Source organism: Lathamus discolor, chromosome 6, assembly GCF_037157495.1.
Source record: "Lathamus discolor isolate bLatDis1 chromosome 6, bLatDis1.hap1, whole genome shotgun sequence".
NCBI classification, from domain to species: Eukaryota; Metazoa; Chordata; class Aves; order Psittaciformes; family Psittacidae; genus Lathamus; species Lathamus discolor.
In genome coordinates, this window is record NC_088889.1 from 55,020,233 (window position 1) to 55,047,342 (window position 27,110).

General features: G+C 40.3%; 1 protein-coding gene and 1 long non-coding RNA gene across 3 annotated transcripts; one reads left to right on the plus strand and one right to left on the minus strand.

Annotated features, from left to right (window-relative positions):
* The first annotated feature begins 254 nt into the window (after positions 1 to 254).
* On the plus strand, positions 255 to 26,929 carry HPS5 (HPS5 biogenesis of lysosomal organelles complex 2 subunit 2). 2 transcript variants are annotated; one of them, XM_065682851.1, is made up of 23 exons: positions 255 to 571; positions 1,781 to 1,947; positions 2,445 to 2,555; positions 3,246 to 3,310; positions 3,932 to 4,124; positions 5,592 to 5,729; positions 7,016 to 7,227; positions 7,560 to 7,631; positions 7,863 to 7,951; positions 9,667 to 9,845; positions 10,072 to 10,230; positions 11,660 to 11,819; positions 14,110 to 14,233; positions 16,003 to 16,149; positions 17,218 to 17,292; positions 17,810 to 18,417; positions 19,748 to 19,871; positions 20,033 to 20,188; positions 20,715 to 20,834; positions 21,152 to 21,265; positions 21,587 to 21,693; positions 22,387 to 22,672; positions 23,677 to 26,929. In XM_065682851.1, exons 2-23 carry the CDS (start codon positions 1,840 to 1,842, stop codon positions 23,735 to 23,737), a joined length of 3,408 nt encoding a protein of 1,135 aa, XP_065538923.1. In that variant the 5' UTR covers positions 255 to 571; positions 1,781 to 1,839; the 3' UTR covers positions 23,738 to 26,929. The 2 variants fall into 2 exon arrangements, with proteins under 2 accessions (XP_065538923.1, XP_065538922.1); XM_065682850.1 differs by lacking the exons at positions 255 to 571; positions 1,781 to 1,947; positions 2,445 to 2,555; positions 3,246 to 3,310; positions 5,592 to 5,729 and having other exon boundaries at positions 3,982 to 4,124; positions 7,012 to 7,227.
* Positions 18,670 to 26,963, minus strand: LOC136016135 (uncharacterized). Its single transcript, XR_010613504.1, has 2 exons — positions 23,230 to 26,963; positions 18,670 to 23,095 (listed from the first exon to the last, which is right to left on the minus strand). It is a non-coding gene; the product is annotated as an uncharacterized LOC136016135 (long non-coding RNA).
* Between the last annotated feature and the right edge of the window lie 147 nt (positions 26,964 to 27,110).

The window sequence follows — 27,110 nt, forward strand, 5'->3', positions numbered from 1 at the left end:
CTGCGGGGGAGGGGCCTCCCCTCGGCAACGGCCCGCGGCGGGAGGGGGCGCCGCGCGTCAGCGTCACGTGGCCAGGGCAGGCGGGCACGCGTGACGCAGCTTCCTCCCGCACGGGCGCACCCGGCGTGACGCTGCCCCGAGCTGCCGCACGCCCCCGCCCCTCCCGCTCGTCACGTGCCGCTCTGCGTGGGGGCGGTGCCACGGAGCAGGGGCGGCCGGGAGGTGGCGCGCGGAGCGAGGGGGGGGGGGGGGGGGATCCGTGCCCGTGGCCGGAGCTGTGTGCCTGCGGGAGGGGGGCCCGGCCCGGGGAGCCGCCGCTGCGCACCCCGCGGTTTCCCGTGCTCGGGCTCGCAGAAGCTTTGGCTCTGGCAGTCGGGGCGTCTGGAGCGCTGGTGCGGGCGTTGCTTCGCGGTGGGGCGGCCGCTGGGGAGTGCTTGTTCCCCGGCGGCTGTGCTGCTTCGCCGCGCCGCGCTGGCCGACCCTCGGGCGCTCGGTGTGGCGGGCTTTCCGCGGGCAGCTCTGCCTGAGGGTGCTTTCGGGCTCTCACTCCGCGTATGTGAGGGAAGACAAGGTGGGTTTGTGGGCCTGCCTTAAGGACGGAGGCTGGCGGGCTGGGAGCGTGTGTCCAGGGGCGGGTCCGAGGCCAAGGCGATTGCTGGCTCCGGGAGCCGAGTTCAAGGCAGGATTTAGCATCTCAGCCTGGCTTTCTTTGATCGAGGCTATCTGCCGCCGGCCTTACGACAGTGTGTAAAGCAGGCACTGGGGTGACTTTCTGGACCAAATACTATAATCCGGAAAAATACATTTGTTGGTTGTTGGGGTTTTTTTTTGTCACCAGAGGCGGTCTAGTCTGTACCTCGGGGGCGAAGTTGTTGTCAGATCCCATCGTACTACGGTTTTGAGAATTTTGAAGAAATAGGTGTAGTCCCTGTAGCTGAATGGGTATCTCCCCTTTTCCTGGTGCCCGGTCAGAGTCAAAGTTCACTTTTCTTGTAAGGAAGTGTAAGCTTTCACATGGCAGTATTTCTGGGAGGGGGTTAATTTATGGTGCTGCATACAGAACATTTAGAAATCCAAAGGCTTGAATATGAAGTATATAAAGGTAGGGGGGTTTAAGCAACATACAGGTCTGAACATTAAAAATTCCTCAACAAGAGATTATTTTAAAGTATGTGCTCTTTAGGAAAAGTATATGAGGTTGCAGCTTTGATAACAGTGAAAACCAAGAATTAAGTAGTTACTGATCTTCTATACTGCAAAAGGGGTACTGTGGAAAGGATAGTTCATACATGTTTATGAGTAGTTCTATTAAAAATGCACAAATGCAGATAATCCTAAATTTGGTATCAATTGAGGATGATACTCCTTAAATTTGGTTTTGAGGGAGAAGATGATGTGGGTATAAAATGCTAATGCTGAATGTTTTCCTTGAGAAAATGAGTTTCAAATCAAGTGTGTATGTTGAGGGGGGGGGAAAGCCAAGGGTTTTTCTATAGGCAGATGGAATTTGTTTCACAGGTAGGTATAAATGTATCTTAATAGCTGCAATTTAAAGTATTTCTGAGGTTGGTGTCTGATAGGTTAGAGTTTCTGAAATGAAGCTCAACGAAAACTCGCAAATGAAGCAGGAGTCTAATTTGCAGCCCTTGGCAGTCTGAAACCTGATGTTTTGTGAAGGGGAAGACATTTAGTGTAGTTTTTTGTTTGTTTGTTGGGGTTTTTTTAACAAATGTAATGCTGAAAAGTGGAACAAATCAAGAACTGACTTTATTTGTGGCAGGTATAGCCGAAAGCCGAAGCTGTAATACACCCATGAGCAAGCAGCACTAGTGTACATCAATGGCCTCTGCACCAGTAATTCCAGACTCTTATAACCATGTGTTGGCAGAGCTTGAATGTTTGGATCCGTTGCTTTCTGCACTCAGGCTGGATTCTGGTCGTCTGAAGGTGAGTTGTGGTGGGTGAGCTTTTTGGGGTGTGTATGTTCCTGTTGTGTTTGTTTTGTTTTGTTTTTTTTTCCTTAATTCAAATAATAACCTTATTTGCTTTATTATCTGATTAACCCACAGAATGAGATGATCTTTAAGGTGCCTTTCAACCCAAACCATTCTGTAATTCTATGTATCATCTTGTTCTTTTTGCGTGTGTGCTAGCTTATGGAGGGAAAACTTGGAAGAAGAAGTGAAGACAAAGGGTCTGTGTGTGTGTTTTCTTAATGCAGCTGTGGGTAACAGCACAGCTCTACACAGTTGGTGCCTTATACCGTTTGCTCTAATAGTGGAGTGTGTTGTTTTAATATCTGACTGTGCTGCCAGTGTTTCAGGAGTGGTACACCACTGGCAAACAATGAAGCCTTTAAAAATAACATAAAAATGCAAGCAAAAGGTGCTGTTATTAGTACTTACAAGCAGCCATGTTATACATTATGGTTTTTATTCCTTTAGTGCACATGCATAGATGTGTCAAAGAGATGGCTAGCTCTGGGCAGTTCAGGAGGAGGACTGAACCTTATACAGAAAGATGGCTGGAAGCAAAGACTTTTTCTAGCTCATAAGGTAAGGGTAAAGAATTCTGTAGAAAAATTTCTGTGGAAAATGGGACTGGGAAAGAGACACTGTTTCAAGTTAATTTTTATTAAGAGTCGGCAGGCATTTTCTGCTTGCTGAATTGTCCACATAAGGTGATGTTTTGGACTGTTCCATTTAAGAAAGTTTGTGGCATTGGAGTACATCCCGGGAGTGTGTGAGGTAATAGATTCCACGAGGTGTGATGGAAATTGCTTGACAGGGTCAGATCTTTGTTTTTCAAATTCTTACTTTTAACAGCAGCAACCAAGTTGCCTAAATATTTAAACCAGAGCAAATCACCTGTAGATAACCACCAATGTTTGGATGTCCGAACTATGAACTACTTGTGTAAGCAAAGAAAGGATAGGCTGTCTTTTAAGGCTGGGAACATCTCACTTTTACTTCTGGCAGAACAACTTCCACAGGTGTGAGGACAGGAGACCGATTTCCGTGTTTTCCAATTTGGAGCATGAACTGCAGTAATTTCTCTTGATGATGATGGCTCCCTCTTTCTAGAGCAAACTCAATGTTTGCAGACAAACCCCAAACTGCATCACAACAAAGTGGTAGTAGCTGTTGACATGAATCTGTTCTATGTCTTAAAGATGAAAGTTGCCTAGTGGTAGAGGCAGTGTAAGAAAAACTTCCACCTGCACTTACTCCTGTACTTGCTTTCAGGAGGGTGCTGTTTCCCAGGTTGCTTGTTGTTTGCATGATGAAGACTATGTTGCTGTTGCCACCAGGTGAGTGATGTACTCGCAAACCTGAATGCTGGATAAATATTTTGAAGTAGCTTCTAAGTCGCACATCTGCTGAGAACTTGGAGGGGGGCAGAGGTGGTAGAAGCCCCTACAGAATAATTCTCTGCACCAACAGTTTGTTTAACTTTTTTTCTGGAATAATGGAATAATTGTTCCAGAGTAAGTATTTTTCCTGTGACAGAACATTGGTGGGAGAGCTAATGCATTTGAAGTTATGATGGTAAATTGCTCTTTTAGACTTTCCAGCATCAAAAGAAGTATCTTGATTAACTTGGCAGAATGAGATTGGTAGTTAATACCTCTTACATTGTTTAAAATCCATTTGAATGCTTATTTTTCTGCATCGTCACTGGCAATTCCAGTCAATGTCAGAGTAGCCTTCCAAAGAAAGCTGCTGATGCACTGTGATGTAAGGAAGGACACTTACTCTTCTTGAGAATTAAGAATGTGACACTTCTTGAAAGCATGCAGCCTCAAACACAGCCAGCTCCGAGATGTTCTACTTTCCTTAGATTTTCTGTTTCTTTGGAATAATGCGTCTTCACCACTAATAAAACATTAGAAGACAGTCTCAGTTTGTATTTTCTTTTTTAATTGTTGTAGCCAGGGTCTTATAGTAGTCTGGGAGCTGAATCAGGAGCGTCGTGGGAAGCCAGAACGGATTTATGTTTCCTCTGAGCACAAGGGCAGAAAAGTCACAGCTCTGCGTTGGGATACAGCTGCTCTTCGTGTTTTTGTAGGAGATCATGTGGGAAAAGTATCAGCCATCAAGATTAACACATCAAAACAAGGGAAGGTAAAATGTCTCATACTTTGTTTGAGAGGGTGAGGTTCACAGGGGATGATGTGTGGAATTTTTTTATTTTAATAAAGCAGAACAGAGGAGCACTTACCAGCTCATGAAATTCTGGTAGCTCTGACTGTTGAGATGAAGATTCAGTCTCTTGAGACATCTATAGTAATCCTGACCTATGAGCTTCCTCACCTTCTCTTTTAGCTATTTTAATAATGCAACATAAAAGTACTTGTAAATGTACAGAATTGAAATCTGGCAGAGCTTCTTTCTCTTGGAATTTACAAGTATACAAGTTCAGAGTCTTGGTGTTTCTGAGCTTGCTGGATTCCTTAGACTCCAACTACAGGTTCAGCTCACCTGTTGGTCTGAGAAAGCGGAATACCAGTCTCTGATTTTTGTCTATCTCTGGATATTCTTGTTCTTAAACATGCGGATTAGTTAAAAGGTGGATGTCAAGCTTACATACATTACATCTTGCACAAAGGACACATCTATTAAGTGATACTAGCCTGATTTTTAGCCCCCGAGTGTTCTTTGTTTTACCATTACTAGGTCCTTTCCCTTGGCTTTTAATGTGAAGAAGGAACACAACCTGGAAGTAGGTGTGTTCCACCAGGTCCTTTCTAGCCCTTATGAAAGCTTTTTGACACAAAGTTTTCATAAAAGTACCAAGACAACAGCATTTAAATAGGAGCAAAAAATTCAACTGCAGAAAAAGAAGGAAAAGAGGGGGAGAAGGGCACGGCTCACAGAATATGTGTTTGCTCGTGTCTGCTTAAGGACTTGGATTGTTGAATTTCTCATGTCACATACTTCGGCACTTTCCTAACAAATAAAACAGCTTTAAGCTGTCAAAATGATGACTGCTAGAAAATGAGTGCAGTTCCCAGCAGATTCTTCTAAATAAGAAGTCTGCCTGTGACTTCCTTCTTTCTTTCTGCCACCCATGCAAACTGAGACACTTGTTTAATAAATAGTATTCAGGTAATTCGCTGCAGGGCAATAGAGAAAGTGAGTTAATGTCAACCACTTAAATCTAATGGAAGGTTTGTGGGGGTTTTTGTATCAAGTAATCACACCTGTCTCCCTAAAACTGTTTGCTGTTTGAAAGTACTTGTGGGAAGAATGACAAGAATTTGCAGAAGCACAAAGCTTGCAAAAGCAAGAGTAAAACTTCTCTAAATGTTACAGAAAACACACTCCTTATAAAGAAATGTCAGGATTCTACAGGGAAGTGATTTTTTTTATTTTATGTTTCTTTCGGTAATAGTTTTGGGAAAAGGAGGCTGTAGATTTGTATGCCTTGAGCATTGAAGCTTTGTTTTGTAAAGAGAGAAAAAGGGAACTGCTGTCTTATGCTGTGTATTCATAGCATGCGTGAGTCTCTTCTGAATTTTGCAACTTAATGAAATAATCTGTACTTTGAACTGAGGACCAGTACGTTTTCTTTCTTTTTTCTAACTATAGGCTGCTGCTACCTTTGTGATGTTTCCTGTTCAGATTATAACAACTATAGATTCTCGGGTTGTTCAGCTCGATTATTTGGATGGACGACTGCTCATATCTTCACTTACACGCACTTATTTGTGTGATACTGAGAGGCAAGTTACATTTTACTTGTAAAATACTGGACTTGAGAGAATCACAGAGTTTCTGAAGTCACCTCATTAATCATCTAGAAATCATCTAGTCCAATTTTCTTGCTCATGGCACAGTTGGGTAGAATAGATAGATCTTGTAGGATTCTGTCTGGTTAGGTTTTCAGCATCTCCAGGAATACAGGGATGCCACAGGATCTCTGGACAGCCTTTGCCCGTGGTTCACCACCCCCACAGTAACAGCTTTTTCTTATGTTGAAATGGAATCTTCTGTCTTTCCATTTGTGCCTGTTGCCTCTTGTCTTTTCACTGGGCACCACTGAGACTAGTCTGGTTCTGTCTTCTTTACTCCCCCGTCAGGTATTTATACATGTGGAATCAGATGAGTTTCTACCCTGAGCCTTCCCTGTTTCAGGCTGACCAGCCCAGTGCCCAGCTCTCTTAGCCTCTTTTAAGACAGGTGCTGCAATTCCTTAGTTGTCTTTGTGGCCCATCACTGGACTTACTCCAGTATGTCCCTGTCTTTGTTGTCCTGAGGAGCCTGGAACTGGACCCACCACTCCAGATACCTCACCAGTGCCAAGAAGAGGGGAAGATCATTTCCATTGACCTGCTGGCAACACTCTTCCTAATGCAGCCCAGATTGGCTGCCTTTGCCAAAAGAGTGCACTGCTGACTTATGGTGAGCTGCTTGTTCACCAGGACCCCAGGTCCTTTCCTACAGGCTGCTTTCCACCCAAGTGGCCTGTACTGATGCCTTGGGTTGTTCTTCCCTCCATGTAGGGCATTGTGTTTATCAATGTCTGTTTGTCTAGCCTATCCTTTCTCAGCTTCTCTGTGAAGATGTTAGAGGCAGTGACAAAAGCCTTACTGAAGTCAAGCTAAACAACATCCACTGCTGTCTTCTCATCTATCAAGCCACTCATCATGTTATAACATGATTTCCCCTTCATAAATCCATGCTAATCATACATAATCACAGTCTTATCTTTCATGTGATTGGAAATTGTTTCTGTTATCATTTGCACCATCACCTTCCCCATGACCAGGTTGACCAACTGGTTCTGCTGTTAAGAAACCTTTTAATGATCTAATTATTCAACCTAATAAATATTTCTGCATTTTTTTGTCTTTTATAAGCTTCATGCAGGCTTTATAATATCAATGACATTATTTTGAGCACTAAAACCAAATCACCAACTAGGATTTAGTATTTTTATTCTTCAAGAAAAATATAAAATTAATTAGAGCCTTAACAAGTACTGTTTTTTTTTGGGTTTTTTCACTAGAGAGAAGTTCTGGAAAATTGGTAATAAAGAGAGAGATGGAGAATTTGGAGCATGTTTCTTCCCTGCTGGAAAAAATAGTGGGAATCAGCAGCCATTAATATATTGTGCTCGACCTGGCTCAAGGATGTGGGAGGTGAACTTTGACGGGGAAGTGCAAAGCACACATCAGTTCAAGCAGCTGCTGTCATCACCGCCTCTCCCTGTTGTTTCTCTCAGGTAGAAACATAAGTGTTAACTGTGATAAATTTGGTTGGGATTTCTAGACTAGCTGAGAACAACTGCATAAGGTTGGGAAAGTTAAATAAACTTCTAGTGCAGTCAAGTGTTAATCCTAGTTGTTATCTTAATACACTCTCCTCTAATAATAGAAGCCAGTAGTCATCACAAATGCTGAAACTTTGACTCTGCAGGTATGCCTGTGTGACTGCCGCAATGAATGCTGCTGTCATAAGACTGTGTTTATTTAGCCAGCCTTGTATTTGCAGGGTTAAGAATATTAAGAAAGTGATATTACTGTAGTTGTAACAGATTATAATTTTGCTTTACAGGCTGGATCCTCATTATACTAGTTCCAGCTGCTCTCCACAATCTTTATCTTTTCCCAAGCTACTGTATCTGAGGTGGGTATTTGTCAGCATAGGTTCCTGTTGATAAAACAGAGTTAAAAAAGTTGTATATTTTCCTAATTTATACTGCCAAGTTCATCTTTTTGCATAAGAATTTTCCAAGTATCAATGCTGAACAACTGTCTCGCTTTTCGTTTCCTGTACTTGAGTCACTGCCATCCTTGCGTGTTTTACAGGGGCTAACACAATTAACTGTTCTACTGTTAATGTTTGCTTTGCTTGCAGTGAGCACTGTGTGATGACCTGGACAGAACGAGGCATTTATATTTTTCTTCCCCAAAGTGTTCAAGTCTTACTCTGGAGTGAAGTAAAAGGTAAACTGTAAAAATCTTTGCTTTGTAATATCATCTGTTAAGTTTGTCACTTCTGAAGTCCTTGCCTAATATGGAGCCTTTTCAAGCTTAATTTTTGTAGCTGGGTTGTAGAACATTGATCAGAAAACTTTTTTTGTTGTCGTTTGTCAGGTATAGCCTTGAATATTAACCCTTTCCATTCCTCTGCTAGACAGCCCCTCCCTCCATACTTCTGAAAATATGCTTGGGAAACAAAATGTGGTGTAGAGTGCATCTTAAAATACAGTAATCAAATAGTGAGAGGTGGTAACCTGCAAAATCCTTTCCTTGTTTCTGTTTATTCAGATTGTCCTGGTTTCAGTTGGGTTAATTTTCTTCCTAGTAGCTGTGCAGTGCTGTGGTTTCAATTTAGTGGGAGGACAGTGCTGATAAAACACAGACATTTTAGTTGTTGCTGAGTAGCACTTACCCTAATCAAGGACTTTCCAGTTTCAATGGTCTGCCGGTGAGGAGGGGCACAAGAAACGGGAGGGAGCAGAGACAGGACACCTGACCCAAACTAGCCAAAGGGGTATTCCGTACCACAGCACGTCATGCCTGGTATATAAATTTCAGGGAGTTATGTGGAAGGGCCAGATCACTGCTCAAGTCGGGCTGGGTATCAGTTGGCGGGTGGTGAGCCTGTGTGGTGTACTGTAGGTTACCCTGCTCTTGCAGGGGGGTTGGACTAGATGATCTTTTGAGGTCCCTTCCAACCCTTGGGATTCTGTGATTCTGTGATTCTGTGAGCAATTGTGTTGTGCATCACTGCTGTTTATTGTTTGGTGGTGTTTTTTTTTTTCCCCTTTCCGCTTTTAGTTTTCTTTCCTTGTTATTTCACTTATTATTACTACTGCTAGTAGTAGTATTACATTGTACTTTAGTTACTGGACTGTTTTTTATCTCAACCTGTGGGGGTTGCATTCTTTCAGTTCTCCTCCCCATTCTGTCGGGGCAGGGGGGTATGAGTGAATGGCTGCGTGGTTCTGAGTTACCAGCTGGACTTAAACCATCACAAAGGTTTATTGTCGGGTATCCTGTGAAGGATAATCTGGCTGCTGAAAGCTTAAACCCCAGTTTTCTGATAACACCTGTCTAAACCAGAGCCAGAGAATGTACTTATTTGGCAGATGAGTTTAACCCTCAAATGGTTTTGTGTGTATGAGTATAGACATAGTCCTAGAATGGTTTGTTATTGTCTGTCAGTCTTTTCCTTTCCCTTCTCTCCAGTCCATTTGGTGTGACATTTCCAGTGCCCTTTGTCGTGGAATATTTGCATGTAACATAACTATTTCATTTGGAAACTGCTGAAAGTTCAAAGCATTTTTCTACTAGCAAATGGTTTTCCTTCCATTTCAAAGCTAACAATGACGTATTTCTCATCTTTATCCGTCTTGAGTTTTTTGTCCTCCTTCAGAGGAAAAGGGAGCTTTTCAGTAACTGAAGTGTGCTTTTTGAATGCTTTCTAGAAATGCATCTCTGGAAAGCTTTGTAGCTGTGCTGTGTAGTCATTAGATGCTAGCTTAGCGCTCTTCAATGTTTGTTTTCTCCATGCCTCTTCCGCTGCAGTGTATTAGGCTTTTGTACGCATTTACAGTCAGATAGGGAATAACCTTTTCACCTTCTTTCAGGAACAGAAAGGAATATTGACTCATGATTTCAGTCCTTTAGATATTTCTGTGCATCTGGTTTTGCAGATATTCAGGATATTGCAGTTTACAAAAGTGAGTTGTTCTGTCTGCATACAAATGGAAAAGTTGTTCATCTCTCCCTCCTGCTGGTAGACCGCTGCATAGAGCGTCTGATGAGAAGAGGGTTCTGGACCCTTGCTGCCAGGGTCTGTTGTCTCTTCCAAAATGCAATTATTTCTTGCAGAGTAAGTAAATACCTCTTTGTAAATGTGCAGTGCCATTTCACTCTGTTTCTTGCCCCCATTTTTCTTTGAGTTTCATAGGGTTTTGAGATTAATTTTTTTTGTGTTTTTAAAAAGTATTCCAAGCATTCTAGTTTAAAGATGAAAATTAGCCTGCATGTATGGTACTTTCTGCTTTTCACATGTACTTTAGAAATAATAATGCTTCTATTTCACTGTGTACTTTTAGGCAAGAAAAAATTTGCCTTTAGACAGACTGGAGCACTTAAAGTCTCAGCTGGATGCCTCAACCCAACAAGATCTTACTCTGCAACTGGAAGAACTGATTTCAAAGTTGGAACCTCTGGATTCTGCATGCAGCAGTAGAAGGAGTAGTATTTCATCTCATGTATGTATATAGGTAGTGCCAAATACGTTACCTGCGGATTTTATCTTTAGGGCTTAAAATCACTTTGAGGTTGAGGCTTTCATTTTTACCATATCTACTATAGTTGATAATGCTATTTTCTAAAATTAGGTGGGGTAGAGAGGTACGAAATACTACTGCTTGCATTCTTTAAGCTTTCAGATCACTGCCTTTTTTCCATGTTATTTTGTGGCTAATGGTTGAGATATAGACAAAGATTGATCAAAGAAGGCTTTCTCCACAGCTGAGGTTAGTATCCTAACATGCTTCATTTAAGGTCATCTTGACTAAAACTGTAGTTTTCTGTGGTGAAAACTGAATGTCTGAACCCACAGAACAATCCTAGTCCTATGAAACTTAAGCAGAAAACAGTTAAGGAAAAAAAATCATAGAATACTTAGGGTTGGAAAGGACCTTAAGATCATCAAGTTCCAACACCCCTGCCATGGGCAGGGACATCTCACACTAAACCATGTCACTCAAGGCTCTGTCCAACCTGGCCTTGAACACCGCCAGGGATGGAGCATTCACAACTTCCCTGGGCAACCCATTCCAGTGCCTCACCACCCTCACAGTAAAGAACTTCTTCCTTATAGCCAATCTAAACTTACCTTGTTTAAGTTTTAACCTGTTACCCCTTGTCCTATCACTACAGTCCCTAATGAAGAGTCCATCCCCAGCATCCTTATAGGTCCCCTTCAGATGCTGGAATCAAAGTATGTGTCTAATATTCTTTTACATGTACATCTGTGCTTTGTCTTAGCTTCTCAGCAGCTTTTCAAGAAAAGGGAAATATTTCATAGTTAATACAGTATCAGCTGCCACTTTCACTTCAACAGTGAAAAGTTAACTTTTCAAAGTAAAGTTAAAAAAACCAAAGTAACGTAAATTCTATCTTGATGTGGTAGACAGGTGTTTTTTTCATTAGCAGATGGAAAGTAAACCTCATAAACTTACCATAAGCAAAAGAATGTATGTATGTCCTGGAACTAAAGTTTAGTAGGATCTGTAAGTGTGCTAAGTGGGTATGGTTAACAAGCAAAAAGGAATATGGGCTCTTGGGTGCACAGGTGCAAAGGGATAAAGTGACAATCTTGGATTCAGGACTTAAGGAGAGATGATTTTGCCTTGTACCAACCAAGTACATCAGTTGCTTGCAGGCTTCTTTCCTGAAAGCAGTTGCAGCATATACATCTTTATAAAGTCACTGGGCTGCACACTTAGTGCCACCTGTGTACTTTTCCATTCTGCATATGTCAAAAATACGCTGTTATATAGGACTTTTCCAGACTGTGAATTGTGAAGTGCTGTGAGGTTACTTGTGTGGGTATGGTTGGTTTAGTTCATTGCAGGAAGTTTAACAAGGAAGTACAACCTGTACAACATCTAACTCTTCTCCCTTGTCTGACAGGAAAGTTTCAGTGTCTTAGACTCTGGAATATATCGTGTTATCAGCCGAAGAGGCAGTCAGTCAGATGAAGATTCAAATTCTCTCCACAGTCAAACATTCTCAGAAGATGAGAGACTTAAAGAATTTCCTGCACACCAGGAAGATGAGCAAGTAGAACTTGGTAATGTTTCTTAATGAAAATAATGTTATTTGGATGCAATTTCTACTTAGTTTATAATAATTTGATTGGGTTGGCTCTATATTCTTACTTTCCATTATCATGATCTCCATGATTTAAATTCTGTAATTTAATCAATGGGAACAGTCACCCCAGCTTCCAGTCAAACTCTTTCCTGAAACATTGTGGTGAAATGCTGGCTTCACAGAAATCTTAAGCTTAAAAAGAAACAAAACCCAGAGAAACAAGACAAAAATATCCAGAGGGCTTTTACCAAGCTGGGACTTCACTCAAATTTCACCTTCCCAATCCCTCAATGTGCAATTCAGCATTAATGCTAAGATTCTTTCAGCAGACTATGTCAGTGTTAATTGAGCCTTGAATGAGGTACTTTAGCTGGTGCTGTCCTTACAGTAATATTTGTACCAGGAAAGAATTGCTTAATCTTGGCTCTGACTTTATATTTCTTCAGGAAAACCAGTAGGTTTACTGTGTTCTTAACTTCATTCCAAGGTTTCCTTTGCAGGGGGACCGTCTCTTACATGTGTAGAAGGGTTTATAGAATGTTAATAACTAACATTTAGACCATCCAGGGAGCTTTTTTTTAACTCTCTCCTAAAAAGTAGCTGTTGCTGGACGAAAGCTAAATGGACAGTAGTGGTCTTGTTCTCTGCTGTGGTTGGGATGGGGAGGGGATGCAGAAACCTGGCATGATGAGGAGCTGGCTTAGTTCCAGGTATGCTAGAGAGGCTTTCCAATAAAAAGGCTGCTTTTTAGCTTCTGCAGAGAGTAGATGCCAGTTGAGGATGGAGAGAATTTGGATGCTTTTCTGGGGAAAACTGCACTGGGGAGGGAGAGCATAAAGATTAGTATTTACTTCCCTATTTGTCAGTAGTGTTGTCCTGCTGACTAAGCTGCATGCTGTTGGTAGCACTTACTTTTACATGTGCATCTTGTATCACCATAAAGCCAAGAAAACTTGGAAGGGTGTGTATAATTTCCAGTATTAAAACTAAAATGAAGGGATTCAGTTTTTTAATTTCAGAAGATAGAGAAGTTGTATCTGGTCAACAAGAGACAACAAATTTGCTGATTATTTCCAAGTATAGAAGTTCTATATGCTTCTTGAAGCATGTGTACTTAAACAGGGGAAGTTTAGATTGGATATAAGGAAGAAATGCTTTACTGTTAGGGTGGTAAGACACTGGAATGGGTTGCCCAGGGAGGTTGTGAATGCTCCATCCCTGGTAGTGTTCAAGGCCAGGTTGGACAGAGCCTTGGGTGGCATGGTTTAGTGGGAGGTGTCCTTGCCAGTGGCAGGGGGATTGGAACGAGACGGTATTGGGGTCCTTTCCAACCCCAACTATTCTATGATTCTGTTTAAGAAAATGGATTTAGTCTTTCCCTGCTCACATTTACGCAAGATGTCATCAGTTTTTACATTTCTAATATGCATAATGAACAAAAGCAGCCTTATTTACAGGCAATCATATAATCACTTGTGACATTTAGGCACTATCTAGATGATGTGGATTCTCATGGTAGAATTTCTGTAACTGCAGAGCATCTTTCGCTCTCAACAGTGCAGGCAGTGTTGACTGTTGCAAAATGCACTGTTGCCCTTACTTAAAAGGATCCTTTTTTCTTTTTTACATCACTTAAAGATACAGCGTGTATGTTTGTACCAGGAAATGATTACTCAAAACACATTGTAGATACTGCCAGGGATATAAGAGAGAAAAGGCAATAGTCAGTGATTCTGTATTTCCTGTGGTTCTTATCAAATGCCAGAGAGCTATGGGCTCAATTATATCTTTAAGTCTGTTCAGATAAAAGGGTGATATATACCTTAACCATGGCTTTTATGTCTCTGTGTGCTAATACATGATTTAGATTTTAGGAAATCATGCATTGTAAATTACGTATGCCATAATACTTCATTTTCCTAGATGTTTAAATAACTGGCAGTAGATAAAATCAAGATTTTTGTCCCTTAAATGAACTGTAAGTCTACTTGTAGAAGATCATTTTCATACAGTTGTTGATCATAATTTGCTTTGTTATAGAGCCAAAAGACTGTTAACAAAGCAGACTTACTAGGTCCAAAGTCAGTAATAAAATGGCCCTTGAAACCAAGTAGCACTTTTCTGGCTCCACACATACCTGAATATTAAAGAGAAAAATATCTCATGCAGGTTATCCATTTATGAATTAGTGACTTGCAGTTTGTTTCACTGTTCCATTTTTGTCAGGTCACTGTTTCATGACTCTTTATTTCAATTCCATTTGTTAGACAACGTATCTCATACATCTGTGACGGTTGAGGCTGACCGGAATGAGACATTTCTTCCATTCAGTATTCCTTTGTCATTTCGTTCCCCATCTCCTCTCGTCTCTCTCCAAGCTGTCAAAGAAAGGTAAAACTTGCAGCAGGTTCACCCGTCCATTACATCTTTCCCTTTTCTGTCCTCTGAATTTGTAGCATTGTCTAGTTCATGCTGTGTTCTGCAAAAATGTAACATCTGAACTGAAACACTGGAGATGCAGTCAAGTTTGCTAGACTATTTAGAGCTTCTCAAATGAAGTTAGAAAGAACTGCTGTTAACTTCAGTGGAGCCAAGATTTCAACCTCTGCTTTGAAATGGCTAAGGATGCTTAAATGACTGAGAATGTTTAACATTGCCTTGTGAACTGTGGTTGTGGTTTGTCTTTAAAGCAAACTTCCTGAATATTGGTTTGGGATTTTGCTTTTCTGGTACTTAGATTTCTTATGAATGAGTGAAGGCTTCTGATGTTGTTTAGGGACAAACATTAAAATATTCAAAGCATGCTAGATAGTGCTAAAACACAGCTGCAAAGTATACTGCATGGTCTGCTCTTTCTCCATATGCACCTTTCAGTGAAACTAAGCAATTTCCCAAGTGTTTATGTAGTTATAGTAGCTTATGCCTAGTGCAAGTAAATATGGTAATGTCTCTTCTATGCAAAAATCAAATTGCTGTTCTAAAACCTGCTTTAAAAAGCAGGGACACACACACACTCATGTAAAGGAGATGGCGTTAAAAACATAAAAAATTGAAAAAAATTATGTATGTTAGTTTCTGAGGTAAAATGTTGCTGGCCCATAATGATGGTGTGAGAAGTTGCATAGCCCTCCCTTAATAACTTAGGTATGTGAATTATGTCCTGCAACAGAAGACTGTAGCTGCTGTCAATTGAATAAGGATCTCAGAATAACCTTGTTTTGAATGTTTTGAATTCTTTAAACTGTAAGCAAATTTTAGGACTTTACCAGTAAGAAGTGTTTCTGTTAATAATAATTAAATATTCAAGTATTTATTCAATTTATAATTAAATACATTACTATCACACTTAAAATTGATTTTTAAGTTGACCTTTAATCCTTCTGTATATTAAAGTCCAATTGTTTTGTGCTCTCTTCTGCAGCAGCCTTCATCTTTTGCTATACTGCAGTGTAGTAAAAGATGCCATATGCTCTGGCAAGCAAGTAAATGGTTGCTTTTTTCTTTTTTCTTGATGCTCTTAAACTAGTTCTTGGCCAGAAAGCAAGCAGCTGATTTTTATGATCAACTGTGGATGACATAGTTCCTTTCATGGCAGTGGTAGAAATAATTGGGTTTTGGTATGTTCACTGGGCTTCCTCTTGAATAAAATGTTCACTGGGCTTCCTCTTGGATAAAATACCTGAAGGGTTAGGAACTGATGACATGACAAGGACATTTATAGTGAGCTCTGTAATCTGAAGAATTAATTTGGAGTACTGTGAAACTGTTTCTTACCCCAAGAGGGACATAATTTCCTAATGATGCTTTGTTTATAAGCTTTAAAATGCAGTGTGGCTGACCTGCATTTATTTGCATTCAAATACATGTCCTGATATAAGCACTAATGTTAATATGTGATCCTGTCTCTCCAGCAGCAAAAAAACCAAAGTCTTCAGTACTTCAGGTTTTTATTCTGTGCTGAAAGTATGGACCATGACTGAAGTAAGAATTTTGAGCAGCTTATTAGTGAGTTTTGTTCTTGTTGGTCATTCATGCTCTCAACCTTTTCTCAAGAATTCTTCAGATTATAAAGTTTTCTGAAATCATGGTTTGAATGGAAAGAAAGTGATTTGTTCGTATTTGTACTCCCCATTTTAAATGTTTGAACTTCTGACTCCTAGTGTTTCCAGCTTTGTACGCAAAACTACTGAAAAGATTGGCACACTTCATATAAGCCCTGATGCTAGAGGAAGGCAAGAAGCAAAGGATGACGAGCAGCTGCAGGAGTTGAATGTTAATCTGGAAGCACCTCCCCAGGAAAAGAAAGAGTGAGTACAAAAGTTATCTTTTCTTAGCAGATGCGTTTGCTGAATGTTCTGAGGATAGCAGAAAAAGCACTGTTTCAGGTAGAACGAGGAGCTGCCTTCATTACTATGCCGGGTTTCACTGGTTCTCCCTGAGTCTTTTCCTAGAAGCGGATTAAGCAATGAACACTTCAGAGTGGTGGAGCACAGAGTCTCCACAGTGCTGTTAATGACTAAAGAGCATGAACATAGTGTATTCAGCAGTTCTTATATAGTGTATCTGTGATGCTAGTTATAGTTATGGGCATGAGTCCAGCGGTTCATTTCCTGTCCCTTCTGAGTGGGGGGGTAAACACTTAGCTCCCTGAAAACATCTTTCTATTTTGTTTTTGTTTGTGTGGCTTATGTCTGTTCGTTGGGTTTTGTTTTGTGTGAGTTGTGTTGTTGTTGGTTGTGTTTTGTTAGCTTTTAATAATGGTAGCTTTAAAATGCTGAACTTCTTTAATGGTTGTCTAATTCATACAGAGCTAAGTTATTTTGTATTCCAATGTTCTGCTAATTTACCATTTTGATATAGTGGCATGATACTGATTTTTATTCACTACCTGCAGAAATCTACTGTAGAAGGCTGCAAAAAACAGTATTACAGGTTTGCTCTTCATGCCTATTCGTAATTTCTGTTTAGCTGTTCCTTCTTTACAAATCAAAGTGGTTTTGCGGTGTTTTTTTTTTTTAATGAAGGAATTAATGTTGTTTCCTCACAAACTTAAGGAAATATATGAGGAAATTCCTCATTTAAATTATTGAAGATAATCATGGAGTGGTTTGGGTTGGAAGGGACCTTACAGATCGTCTAGTTCCAGCCACTCTCTGCTGCCCCTCCCCTGGGCATGGCGGAGTTGAAACTAGACCAGGTTGCTCAAAGCGCCATTCAGTCTGGCCTTGAACACTGCCAGGGATGGGGCAACCACAGCTTCTCTGGGCAACCTGTGCCAGTGTCTCACGATGTTATACGAAATAATTTCTTTGTAATGTCTAATCTAAATCTATGTTATACTTCAGATAAGACTGAAATTAATGTCTTTTTTCTAGGTTAGAACCACAGAGTTACCAGCTTCCAGAGGAGGATCATCTAAGAGATCTCAAGGCTGCAACAGCAGAAGCTATGTAAGCAGTGAGACCTTTTAGTGTATAGATATTGGGCTTTGTTAGAAAAATGATTTTTTTTTCTTAATTCATTACGTACATGTAAGTGTAATGCTCTTAATGTCTATTAACATGATCTGAAATGATCTCATTTGGTTAGTTATTTGTTTCCCCTGTTTAAAGCTGAGCAAAACCCACTAAAGGCTTATTTAGGCACTCTAATGTTACCTTTTTGTCCTAACTGCAAACATAGTTTAAAAAAAAAAAAACAAAAACAAAAAACCAGAACCAAACCCATGTAACAAAGAAAAATCCATTCTGAAAGAAACCTTTGGGAACTTGGAATGTACTAAGATAAAATGTAGACAGCTTGAGTAGCTTAAATTCTGTTTGATGCACTCAAACCCACAAAACCCCAACTAAGTCAAGTTTAGGAGTATGCTTTGAGTTACACAAAATACACATAATATTTCACTTGTGACATCTTATAACTGTTAAGCAAATTAGCAAACTTCTTTTTTTTTTTTTTATGCTTTAGAGCCAAATTCCAGGATCCCCTGGTTTTGTTAGAACCACAGTGTATGAGACGGGTTTTGCAGGAATGGCTTGTCTGTCTAGAAGAGAAGTTTGGCAGCAAAGAGCATTCTGCTTCTGCTATCAAGAACCACAAGACTGTGTGTGCTGAAGAACAGAATGCAGTTCTGCAAGCAAACCTACGAGTAGGTCCAACTGATGGAGACCAAAAAGACAAAGAATGGAGTAGTATCTTAGAAAACTACACTGAAAAGGAAAATACTGAAGAAACTTGTGTAAGCAAGGCTATGTGTGAAAATAGTACTGATTTTAAGGGACCTTTGGACTGTGGCTTTCAAGTGTCTCCTCCATGTGTCATAGAACCAGATGTTCAGAAAGATCTTTTTGAATTGACAACACTGTGTTTTGAAATGTCTGTGTTTTCTTGTGGAAGTGGTGATGCTGAGGAAAGTTCTGATGGGAGTCTGCCACTAGCAGCTTCGTGGACCTCGGCTTGTAGATTTATGCGAAGCTACTTCTTTCTTTTGGATTTAAAAAGACTAAAGCAATGTATTATAACCATACATGCAAACAGTCCTAATGTATGGAAAACATACATCGCAGGCTTGAAAGGTAACTAATGACAATTTTATTACTGGTAAACTGAAAGTAAGAGTGCTTAGGAGAAAAAAGTCAAGAAGCTTGAAGACACTCCCATTTGTGTCTGCATATTTTCCATCTGCAGATGTAGTGTGGGAGGGGGAGGATGGTTGGGGTGTGAGAGGTTTTGTTCCATTTTTGGTTTATTCAGTTGGCTGTTTTTCCCTCCAAAGGCTAACTTACGAAGAATTGCATTTCCTCTCCGACATTTTGCAATTCTGAACCTTGTAATTTATATGGAGTTTATTGATTGAACGCTGTAGTGATTACAGACCAGACCTATTTAAAAACAAATGTGCTTCAAAGAGCAAAGCATCTGAATTAGAATCAGATCTTTGTGGAAACAAGGAAGAAGCAAGGGGAGGGGCTTTGGTATTTGCACTGGAAACAGAAGATTCTTTAAGCTTCTAGAGGAATGTGGTTAAACAAAACTGAATGGAGTAGATGGTTCTGTGCAAATGAGTACCTTATGATCACTTCAGACTTCCTTTGTCCACAGAAATCATTTCTGATCTTTTTGATGCCTCTTTAGCTTTATTGAACCAAAGCTTCCTGATTATGTTGGAAAACAGAACTTTTTTTGTCTACGTTCAGCTTCTGCTTTATGCATTTTTTACAAAAGTGAATTCAAGTCTTAGCATTGATTTGGTGCAAACAGTAGTTGAACAACAGAATCTTGTTTTGAGGGTTGGCATCTAATATTTGGGTTTCTGGGAATCTGTTCACTATTTGGATTTGAACAGCCTTAGAAGTGAAAGTAATGTATGTGTTCCTTGTTTGTCCCCATTTTGACTGTCCTTGTTGCCTGTAGATTAGTATCTGTATTTCATCAGGATGGAGGTTCATGCTGAATTCTACATTCTGTGATGTCAGTGTCCAAGCTGAAGTTTTTATTTATAGAGGCAAATTGTAAAATACAAAAACTGCTCCAGATCTGCATTATATTCAGCAAGCCATAAGTCCTGCAGTGGGCTAGGGTTTGTGTTTTTGTTTTTGTTGTTTTATTTTTCCACACAAGAGAAAAATTAACATCTTAGAAGTCTGAAGGAAAGGAAAATACATCTAGAGTATTATTCCATACCTTAATCGTATCATTTCGTAACTGCAATTTGCTGTAAGCGCAGATGAGTGATGTCGATTTCTATGAAATGAACATGTAGGAACTGTTCACTTGTTAGCTAGAGTTATCTTGTTGTTAGAGTTAGTGGTAACTCTTGTCCTTACGCTTAGCAACAGCTCTGTGTGTGTGTGAATTAAAAAACACCAACTTGCCCTGACCTTGTAACTTGTGCGTTTATTTCAGAACTAACTTGCCATAGCCCAGTGGCTTTAGCAATGGAAAATGAAGATATGTTGAAAATACTGAAACAGCTGCAAGACCTGGGGCCTTGGGATGATAGCCCACTCTTACTGGTACATGCTCAAAGGTTTGTAGCTAAGTGGGTTTTGTTTGGTTAGTTTTCTTCAGCTCACTGAATATTTCATGAAGCTGTCTGGAAATCTTTCATACAGATCAGCTTTCAGTGCCATCTTGAACTTGCAAGAGATCTTGGAAAATTATAACTTGCTGTTTTTCCCCTCTCTTTAGGCTTTACGAAAGATTTGGGGAAACAGCTCTTCGGCCCTTGATCAAGTTCCACCCCTCCCTCTTGCCCTCTGATATCGAACAGCTTTGCAGGAATGATCCAGCTCACTTTTTAGCATATTTAGATAGTCTGGTGAAATCAAAGCCAGAGGATAAAAGGTAAAGGGAATACAGAATCTTTTTAATCTGTCTGCTGTCTTAATTATGCAGCTCTGTGGGGTTTGTTTGGTTTTGGCCTTTGGAGGCTTTTTTTACTCTTTCTGTATCTATCTTGATGTTCTTCAGCAATAGATTCCAGTTCATTCTACCAGTTTTAGTTGGTCTCAGTGTTGGTTGGGTTTTTGTTGTTTTTTGTTGTTTTGTTTTGGTGTTTTTTTTTTTTCTCAGATCAGATGCTAGGTTTAAAAGGGTTTTTCTAAAAAATGCTTGCAATGGAGCTGACTATTTTTGGTCTAAGGTCAGACAGCATTCTTAAAACAACCCCCTAGGTGAACCCAACCTGCAAACTGAATGGCTTTTTGTGGTCCTCTCCACATCTAAAAATATGAATCATTCAAAGCTTTTCCATATTTCATATTATCTCTTTTGTTTCTTCCTTTTTTTTCTTTTGTCCACACACAGTCTCTGCTCCTCCGTGTCTGGTATATGTAAAACTGGCAGTTTTTTCCTGTGTTATGCTTTCTAGGTCATCTCTCCTTAGATCTCTTCTGCAGCCTGAATCTGTACGACTGGATTGGTTGTGCTTGGCAGTTTCTCATGATGCACCACAAAGAGCAAATACTGTGGATGCGGAAGGAAATCCCAGGTAAAGCAGGGGTCACTGAAAGTCCTGAGTGCAGCAAAAAGCTTTAATTGGTCTGTAGACTTTTGGCTTAAATTTTGTATGATAGTTTGGATGTCACTGAATCCTTGGAGCATTTTTTGTGTTACAGAGTTCAGCAGAAGCAATGAGATGGTTAAGTAACCTTATCTGTAACACTTCTGAGTGACTGCTCTACTGAGACTGTACACAATGTTTAATTCACTTTTCCTTCTTTCTTTTCATACACCTGCCTTTCTTCTGAAAAGGCATGTCCTGAAGAAAATTATTAATGCTTTAAAACTGAATTTCTCATCTTCTAGGCCACGATCACATTTGTTTACATGGGGTTACAGCCAGCTCATTCTGCTTTTGATTAAACTCCCAGCTAACTTTGCTACAAAAGAAAAGATGACTGACATCTGTAAATCACATGGGTAAGAAAAAACTTAGTAATTCATGATTAGCTAGCGTTCTGACCCCCAAAAGATACAAATGAGAATGACCCATCTGCTTCTTTCTTGGACAAGTTTTACTTAAAAACCTATCCTATTTTGAGAATTGAGTGTTCAATTTAAGTACCAAATACCCTTTTTGGTTAAGGGGTATTCCCGTGTCCCCACTCTGCAGCGATTTCTGGCATTCAAGAAATTCAGTTGCTTCTGTCTACACTGATATTTAAATGAGCATTTATTTATTGTTGACTGTAGTTTAAACTGAGTATTTGATTCCTGGAAATCTTTACTCTCTTATTCAAGATTTTGGACTGGATATCTTTTTCTCTGCCTGGAGCTGGATAGAAGAATAGAAGCCTTTACTAGTATTGCTCATTTGGATGATTTGAGCCTGTTGAATGGAGAAGATGGTTAGTGAGTCTTAAGCTGTGTAATCATATGTGCATAATATAGGAACTGCCCTTATTATGTTCTGATTTGTCCAAAGTTGAGTTGAATTTTCATTTTTTTTGAAGTGTTTTGGTAGCACTAACTGTGTGGTGCAGCACATTTGAAACACATTAATGTGTGTAACACTCATATCTTCACAATTTGCTTTGTGAAATCAGTTGTGCTAGAAAATGCTTTGAAGTTCAAAAATGTAGGATTACTTATCAGTTGAGAGCAAAAGCTAAACTTGGAGTGGTAGATAGAGGAATAGCTAGCCTCCCTGAACAGTGTGAAACTCCTCTGCTACACATGCGCACACACACACACACAGTTACGACAAGTAAAGCATTTTATAATATGATGGAACTTAAAAGGAAATTCCCAGTAGCCCTAAGATGGACACAAAAAACAGTTCTTTGTCTCTTGACTTAATCCAAAGCCTTAAATGCTGAACTATTGAGAAGCTTTGTGTGTAGTTCACTGCTGAATCTTTATACCAAGTCAGTCAAGGCAGTACACTTCTGTGCACAATTTGCTTGTTGGTAACACTTGTTAAAATTTCACAGAGAAAAACAGAACAGCTAGCTTCCCTTTTTAAGTACAGATTAATTTAAAAGAGTAGACTAAGAATAATCATTGTTTTACAAATAATGTAACATTCATTTTACATTTAGGTTCCATTCCAGAGACCATAGAAGAATGGAAGTTTCTCCTGCATCTCGCACAAAATCACAGCACAGCTTTCCACCACCATGGCCCACAGAATGGGAATGCTGTTGGCAGCAGCAGCCCAAGCTGCCCGGACTGCATCACTGTGGAAAACGTAGCACTCTTGCTGGCAAAAGCCGTTGGCCCAAACCGTGCCTTGCCTCTCTTGCAGGAATGTGGCTTGACACTAGAATTGTCTGAGAGATTTACTGGTGTCTGCGAGATACTGAGAATTGCTGAGAAAAGGCAAAGGTAAGATGACACATCAACAAAAGATCCACATTATTCATTTTGGATCTTTAAACTCTTTTCAGTTAGCAAAAAGATAAAATAATTCACATTTTTATCTCAGATTTTAAACTTGGCTGAAAGCTTTTCTGTTATTTAAGAACTATGTAGTGTGCGGTATAGGCACTTGAAAACGGAAAAAGGGGAAACAGGAAATTATACATGAAAGATGTGAAGGAGATAGCTGTCTTGCTGAGTCTTGCACAGACTCTGATCTTGCCTGTCCCTTCCAGAGAAGGCATGCAGGTTGATGTCATGATATTACTTCCAAAATACAATCGGTTGTCATAGCTTAACACCAGCTGGCAGCTAAGTACCATGCAGCTGCTTGTTGACTCCCTACATTCGCAGTGGATGGGGAGAAGGACTGGAAAAAAAGTTAAAAACCTGTGGGTTGAGATAAGAACAGTTAGAAATAAAGTTAAACATAATACTAATACTAGTAACAGTAATAATGAAAAGGGAAGTAACAGAGCGAAAGCAAAAAAACCCCAACAGTGTTGCACAATACAATTTCTTACCAGCCGTGATTGCTGCCAGACCTGTCTCTGAGCAGTGATCAGTCCCTTCCTGCAAAATCCCCTCCTGTTTATATACTGGGCATGATGTGCTGCAGTGTGGAATACCCCTTTGGTTAGTTGTGGGTCAGGTGTCCTGTCTGCTCCCTCTTGGCTTCTTGTGTCCCTTCTCACTGGCAGAGCATAGGAAACTGAATAAAGTCCTTGACTTGCTGCTAAGAAGTGCTTACATTTAAAACATGAGTGTGTTATCAGCATTATTCTCTCACTAAATCCAAAGCACAGCTCTGTACCAGCAGCTAGGGAGAAAATCAACTGTCCCAGACAAAACCAGGACACATGTTTTTGACAAACTTTTCTTTAAAATGCGAACAAAACCTGGTTTTCTTTCTGTCGTTTTTTACTGTTTGACTTCTGGTTTTGTTTTTTTCCCCTTTGTTTTAATTGCAGAGCGCTGATTCAGTCCATGTTGGAAAGGTGTGACCGGTTTTTGTGGTCTCAGCAAGCATAGGAAACAGCTTGGAAAACTCTGGGAACATTTTTTTACTGTAATAATTGTGTATTAAAATGCCTCTTAAACTTAACAGGCTCTTAAAGAAAGAAACTCCTGTCTAAAAGTTCAGTTGTCTTGAGCTACTCTCCATTTGGCAGGTATCTGACCAGCAACTGCTGAGGGTTCTTCCTTACGTGTTTGGAGAGGAGTTTTGAACTGTAGAACTTAAATGAAAACAATCCCATATTTACCTTGAAATTAAGCTCACAGGTTTCTGAGATGGAAATTCCTGAATTTATTTTCTGAGTTTGTATGACTGAAGTGTTAATGATATGAGCCCTGAAGTATGAAATTATGGTATAGAAATCTTTTTGTTTCCAAACATGAGAAACCATTCTTCAGAAATGCCTAAGCCAGTATTTGTATAATTTTCCTGTAAATGGTATTACATTTTCAAGTTACTGTAAAACTGCTTGTTACTCTACCTGGTTTATTCTCTTCTTAAATTATATGGACTGGTTTTGGCCATTTGAAATGTATGAATTAAACCAAGTCTTAAAATAGGAGGGAAATATGTTTCAGGAGTGGATTAATGGTTAAGAATGCTGATTAGCATAACTTGTTAAATGAACTCAGTTAAACTATAAGCGTGGTATTTCCAAATTGCCCCATTCTGCCTGTGCAACGTGACTATAGACATTAGTTGTGATGGTTCAACAAATCTCAGGTCAGTGGAATAGAATCATAAACTCATTTAGGTTGGAAAAGGCTCTTAAGATCTTTGAGTCTAAACTGCCAACTTCACCATTAAACCACATCCTGAAGTGCCACATCTACACTCCAGTACCTCAGCCATGTCCCTGGGCACCCTGTTCCAGTGCTTGACAACTCTTTGAGTGAAGGAATCTTTCCTGATCTCCAGTCAAAACCTGCCCTGGTGCAACTTCAAGCCCTTTCCTCTAGTCCTATCACTTGGGGAGAGTCCAACACCCATTTTGCTACAACCTCCTTTCAAGTACTTGTAGACAGCAATAAATGTCTCCCTTCAGCCTCCTTTTCTCCAGACTAAACAACCCCAGAGCCCTCATCCAGTCCTCCTAAGACTTGTTCTCTAGACCTTTTGCCAGCTTTGTTGTCCTTCTCTGGACACACTCCAGCATCCCGATGTCTGTCTTGACCAAAAGTGAACACAGTACCCAAGGTGCAGCCTCGCCCGTGCAAACTACAGGGGAGATGATCACAGCCCTGGCCCTGCTCGCTATGTTGTTTCTGCTACAAGCCAGGATGCTGTTGCCCTTCTTGGGCACACTGCTGGCCCGTATTTGGCTGTCAAACAACAACCCCAGCTCCTTTTCCGCTGGGGCAGTTTTCCAGCAACTCTTCTCCAAACCCGTAGTGTTGCATGTGACCCAAGCACAGGTCTCAGCACTGAGCCTTGATGAACCTCATATAACTGGCCTTGCCCATTGATTCAGCCTGTCTCCATCCCTCTGTAGAGCCTTCCTACCCTCAAAGAGATTAACGCTCCCACCTAGCTTAGTGTTGGCTGTAAACTTGCTGGGGGTGCATTTGATGCCCTTATCAGATCATTATTAAACAGAACTGGCCCCAGTCCTGAGCCCTAGGGACCACCTGTAACCGACCGCCAGCTGGATTTAACTCCATTCACTTATGGGGCTCAGCCACCCAGCCAGATTTTTTACCCATCAAAGAGTAGGCCCATCCAAGCCATAAGCAGCCATTTTCTTGAGGAGGATGCTGTGGGAGAATGAATGGTGTCTGTCAAGGGCTTTACTGAAGTTCAGGTAAGCTTTGGCATTTTTAGATGGGTGCTGTCAAAGAACAAAGAACTATGCTTTGTACCAGCACTCTTTCTGCACTTTCTGCACAAAGTTTCTTTCCAGGCTTCTAGTTTTGGGCCTCTTTATTGTTGGACTCCCATTTTCAGCAGAAAGCCATGGTGCCTAGTCAATATCTGATTTTCACAAATGTCATTTAAAGAAAAAAATTCATGCATTGGAACTAAATTTTGTTAAAATCCGTAATTTTGTCATGAAACTACTCGAGAGTATTTCTTTATAAAGCATTTTTTAACGTAGCCTTATAACACTTGTGCTGCAAAATAATGCTTTTATTTTCATGTAAAATAGGTCTTAGTAATACAACTTTCAGACTTCTGAAAGGTGCAGTCACACTGTTTCATCTCAATTGCAAGAAAGAGGGTTGGTTGCTTCATTAGAGGAATGAAGCTACAGCGAGAGAGTTAGTGGCAGGCTTTAATCTGTTAGTGTTTCTGGTGGGAAAGCCAATACAGAACTACTTCTAAAGAAAATAAATCTTTGGGGTTTGGATTTTACAGCATGGATCCTTCTATTGGAAACACCCCATGCTCTGACAGTAAGACTTAGGAGGCGGGCATCTGTAGCGCGGTTACACAGATCAGATAATGCTGGTGCCTGTTCTCTTGCCTGCTGGATGCACATGCTGTTATTTCCATGACTTGCACTTAAATAACTTGGTTTCATTCAGTGTGTGAATGTAATTCCTTTTCAGCTGAGTACTCATGTTGCCCTCCTTACGGGAATTCAGCTGGCTTTCCAAGAGCATACCTGGCTTATCTCTTTAAGCTAACGGTTCTACTTCATTTGCTCTGTGTAGTTTGTGTACACAGCAGTCTCTTTTGCTTCTGTGGTTTTTTTGTACACTTGGTTGACTTTGTGTAAGGGTTGAGGATTTTTACAATTAATGTTACTTTCCATTCAGAGGGTTTTTTTTAAATTTTGTCTCTGAACAGTCAAATAAGTAACAATGGGAAGTGTTTGTTCAAATATGGTGGCTAAAGTGTACTTGATTTAATGAGTTCAGATAACTTGGCTGTCAATAAAGTGTAAAGATATACTTTCTGAAGAAGAGTTGGAAAATCACTTGTTAATGTGTTTTCATCTCGTATGGGTAAGGTGAAGGGACTGTAATGAGACAGTTGTTTGTTGAGAAGTTACAGTTATACAGAGCGGTGCCCTCACCCTAAAGCTACAGCACCTACCAGCTCTTGGTAGTTGTGCATACACCACTGACACTTTAAGCCAGCCTGTGCTGGAGCAGGTTTGCTCCAGCTCATCTTTGGGTTTAGTGACTGACTGTTGGTGGAGGGAACCCTTGAAAAGCAAAGATTAATAAAGGGGGCTTTGCTCTGAACAACTTCAAACAGAAGCTGTGTTGGTTTTGTTGTTTCTACACCTCTCCCCTCCACCACCTCCCCCCCCCCCCCCCCAAAAAAAAAAAAGGCTCATACCTACCTCCAAATGTTATTTCACTGTTAGAATCATCATTAAAACCTATGGGGAGATCAATTTTATTTAAGATAAACATCTGCATATGCAATCTGTTTCTT

Excerpts from the sequence above, each read along its gene's own strand:
- HPS5 (XM_065682851.1), top strand. The coding sequence starts at position 1,840 with ATGGCCTCTGCACCAGTAATTCCAGACTCTTATAACCATGTGTTGGCA. Across the intron at positions 1,948-2,444 it reads TGGATTCTGGTCGTCTGAAG|TGCACATGCATAGATGTGTC; the intron begins GTGAGTTGTGGT and ends TTATTCCTTTAG. Across the intron at positions 22,673-23,676 it reads ATTGCTGAGAAAAGGCAAAG|AGCGCTGATTCAGTCCATGT; the intron begins GTAAGATGACAC and ends TTTTAATTGCAG.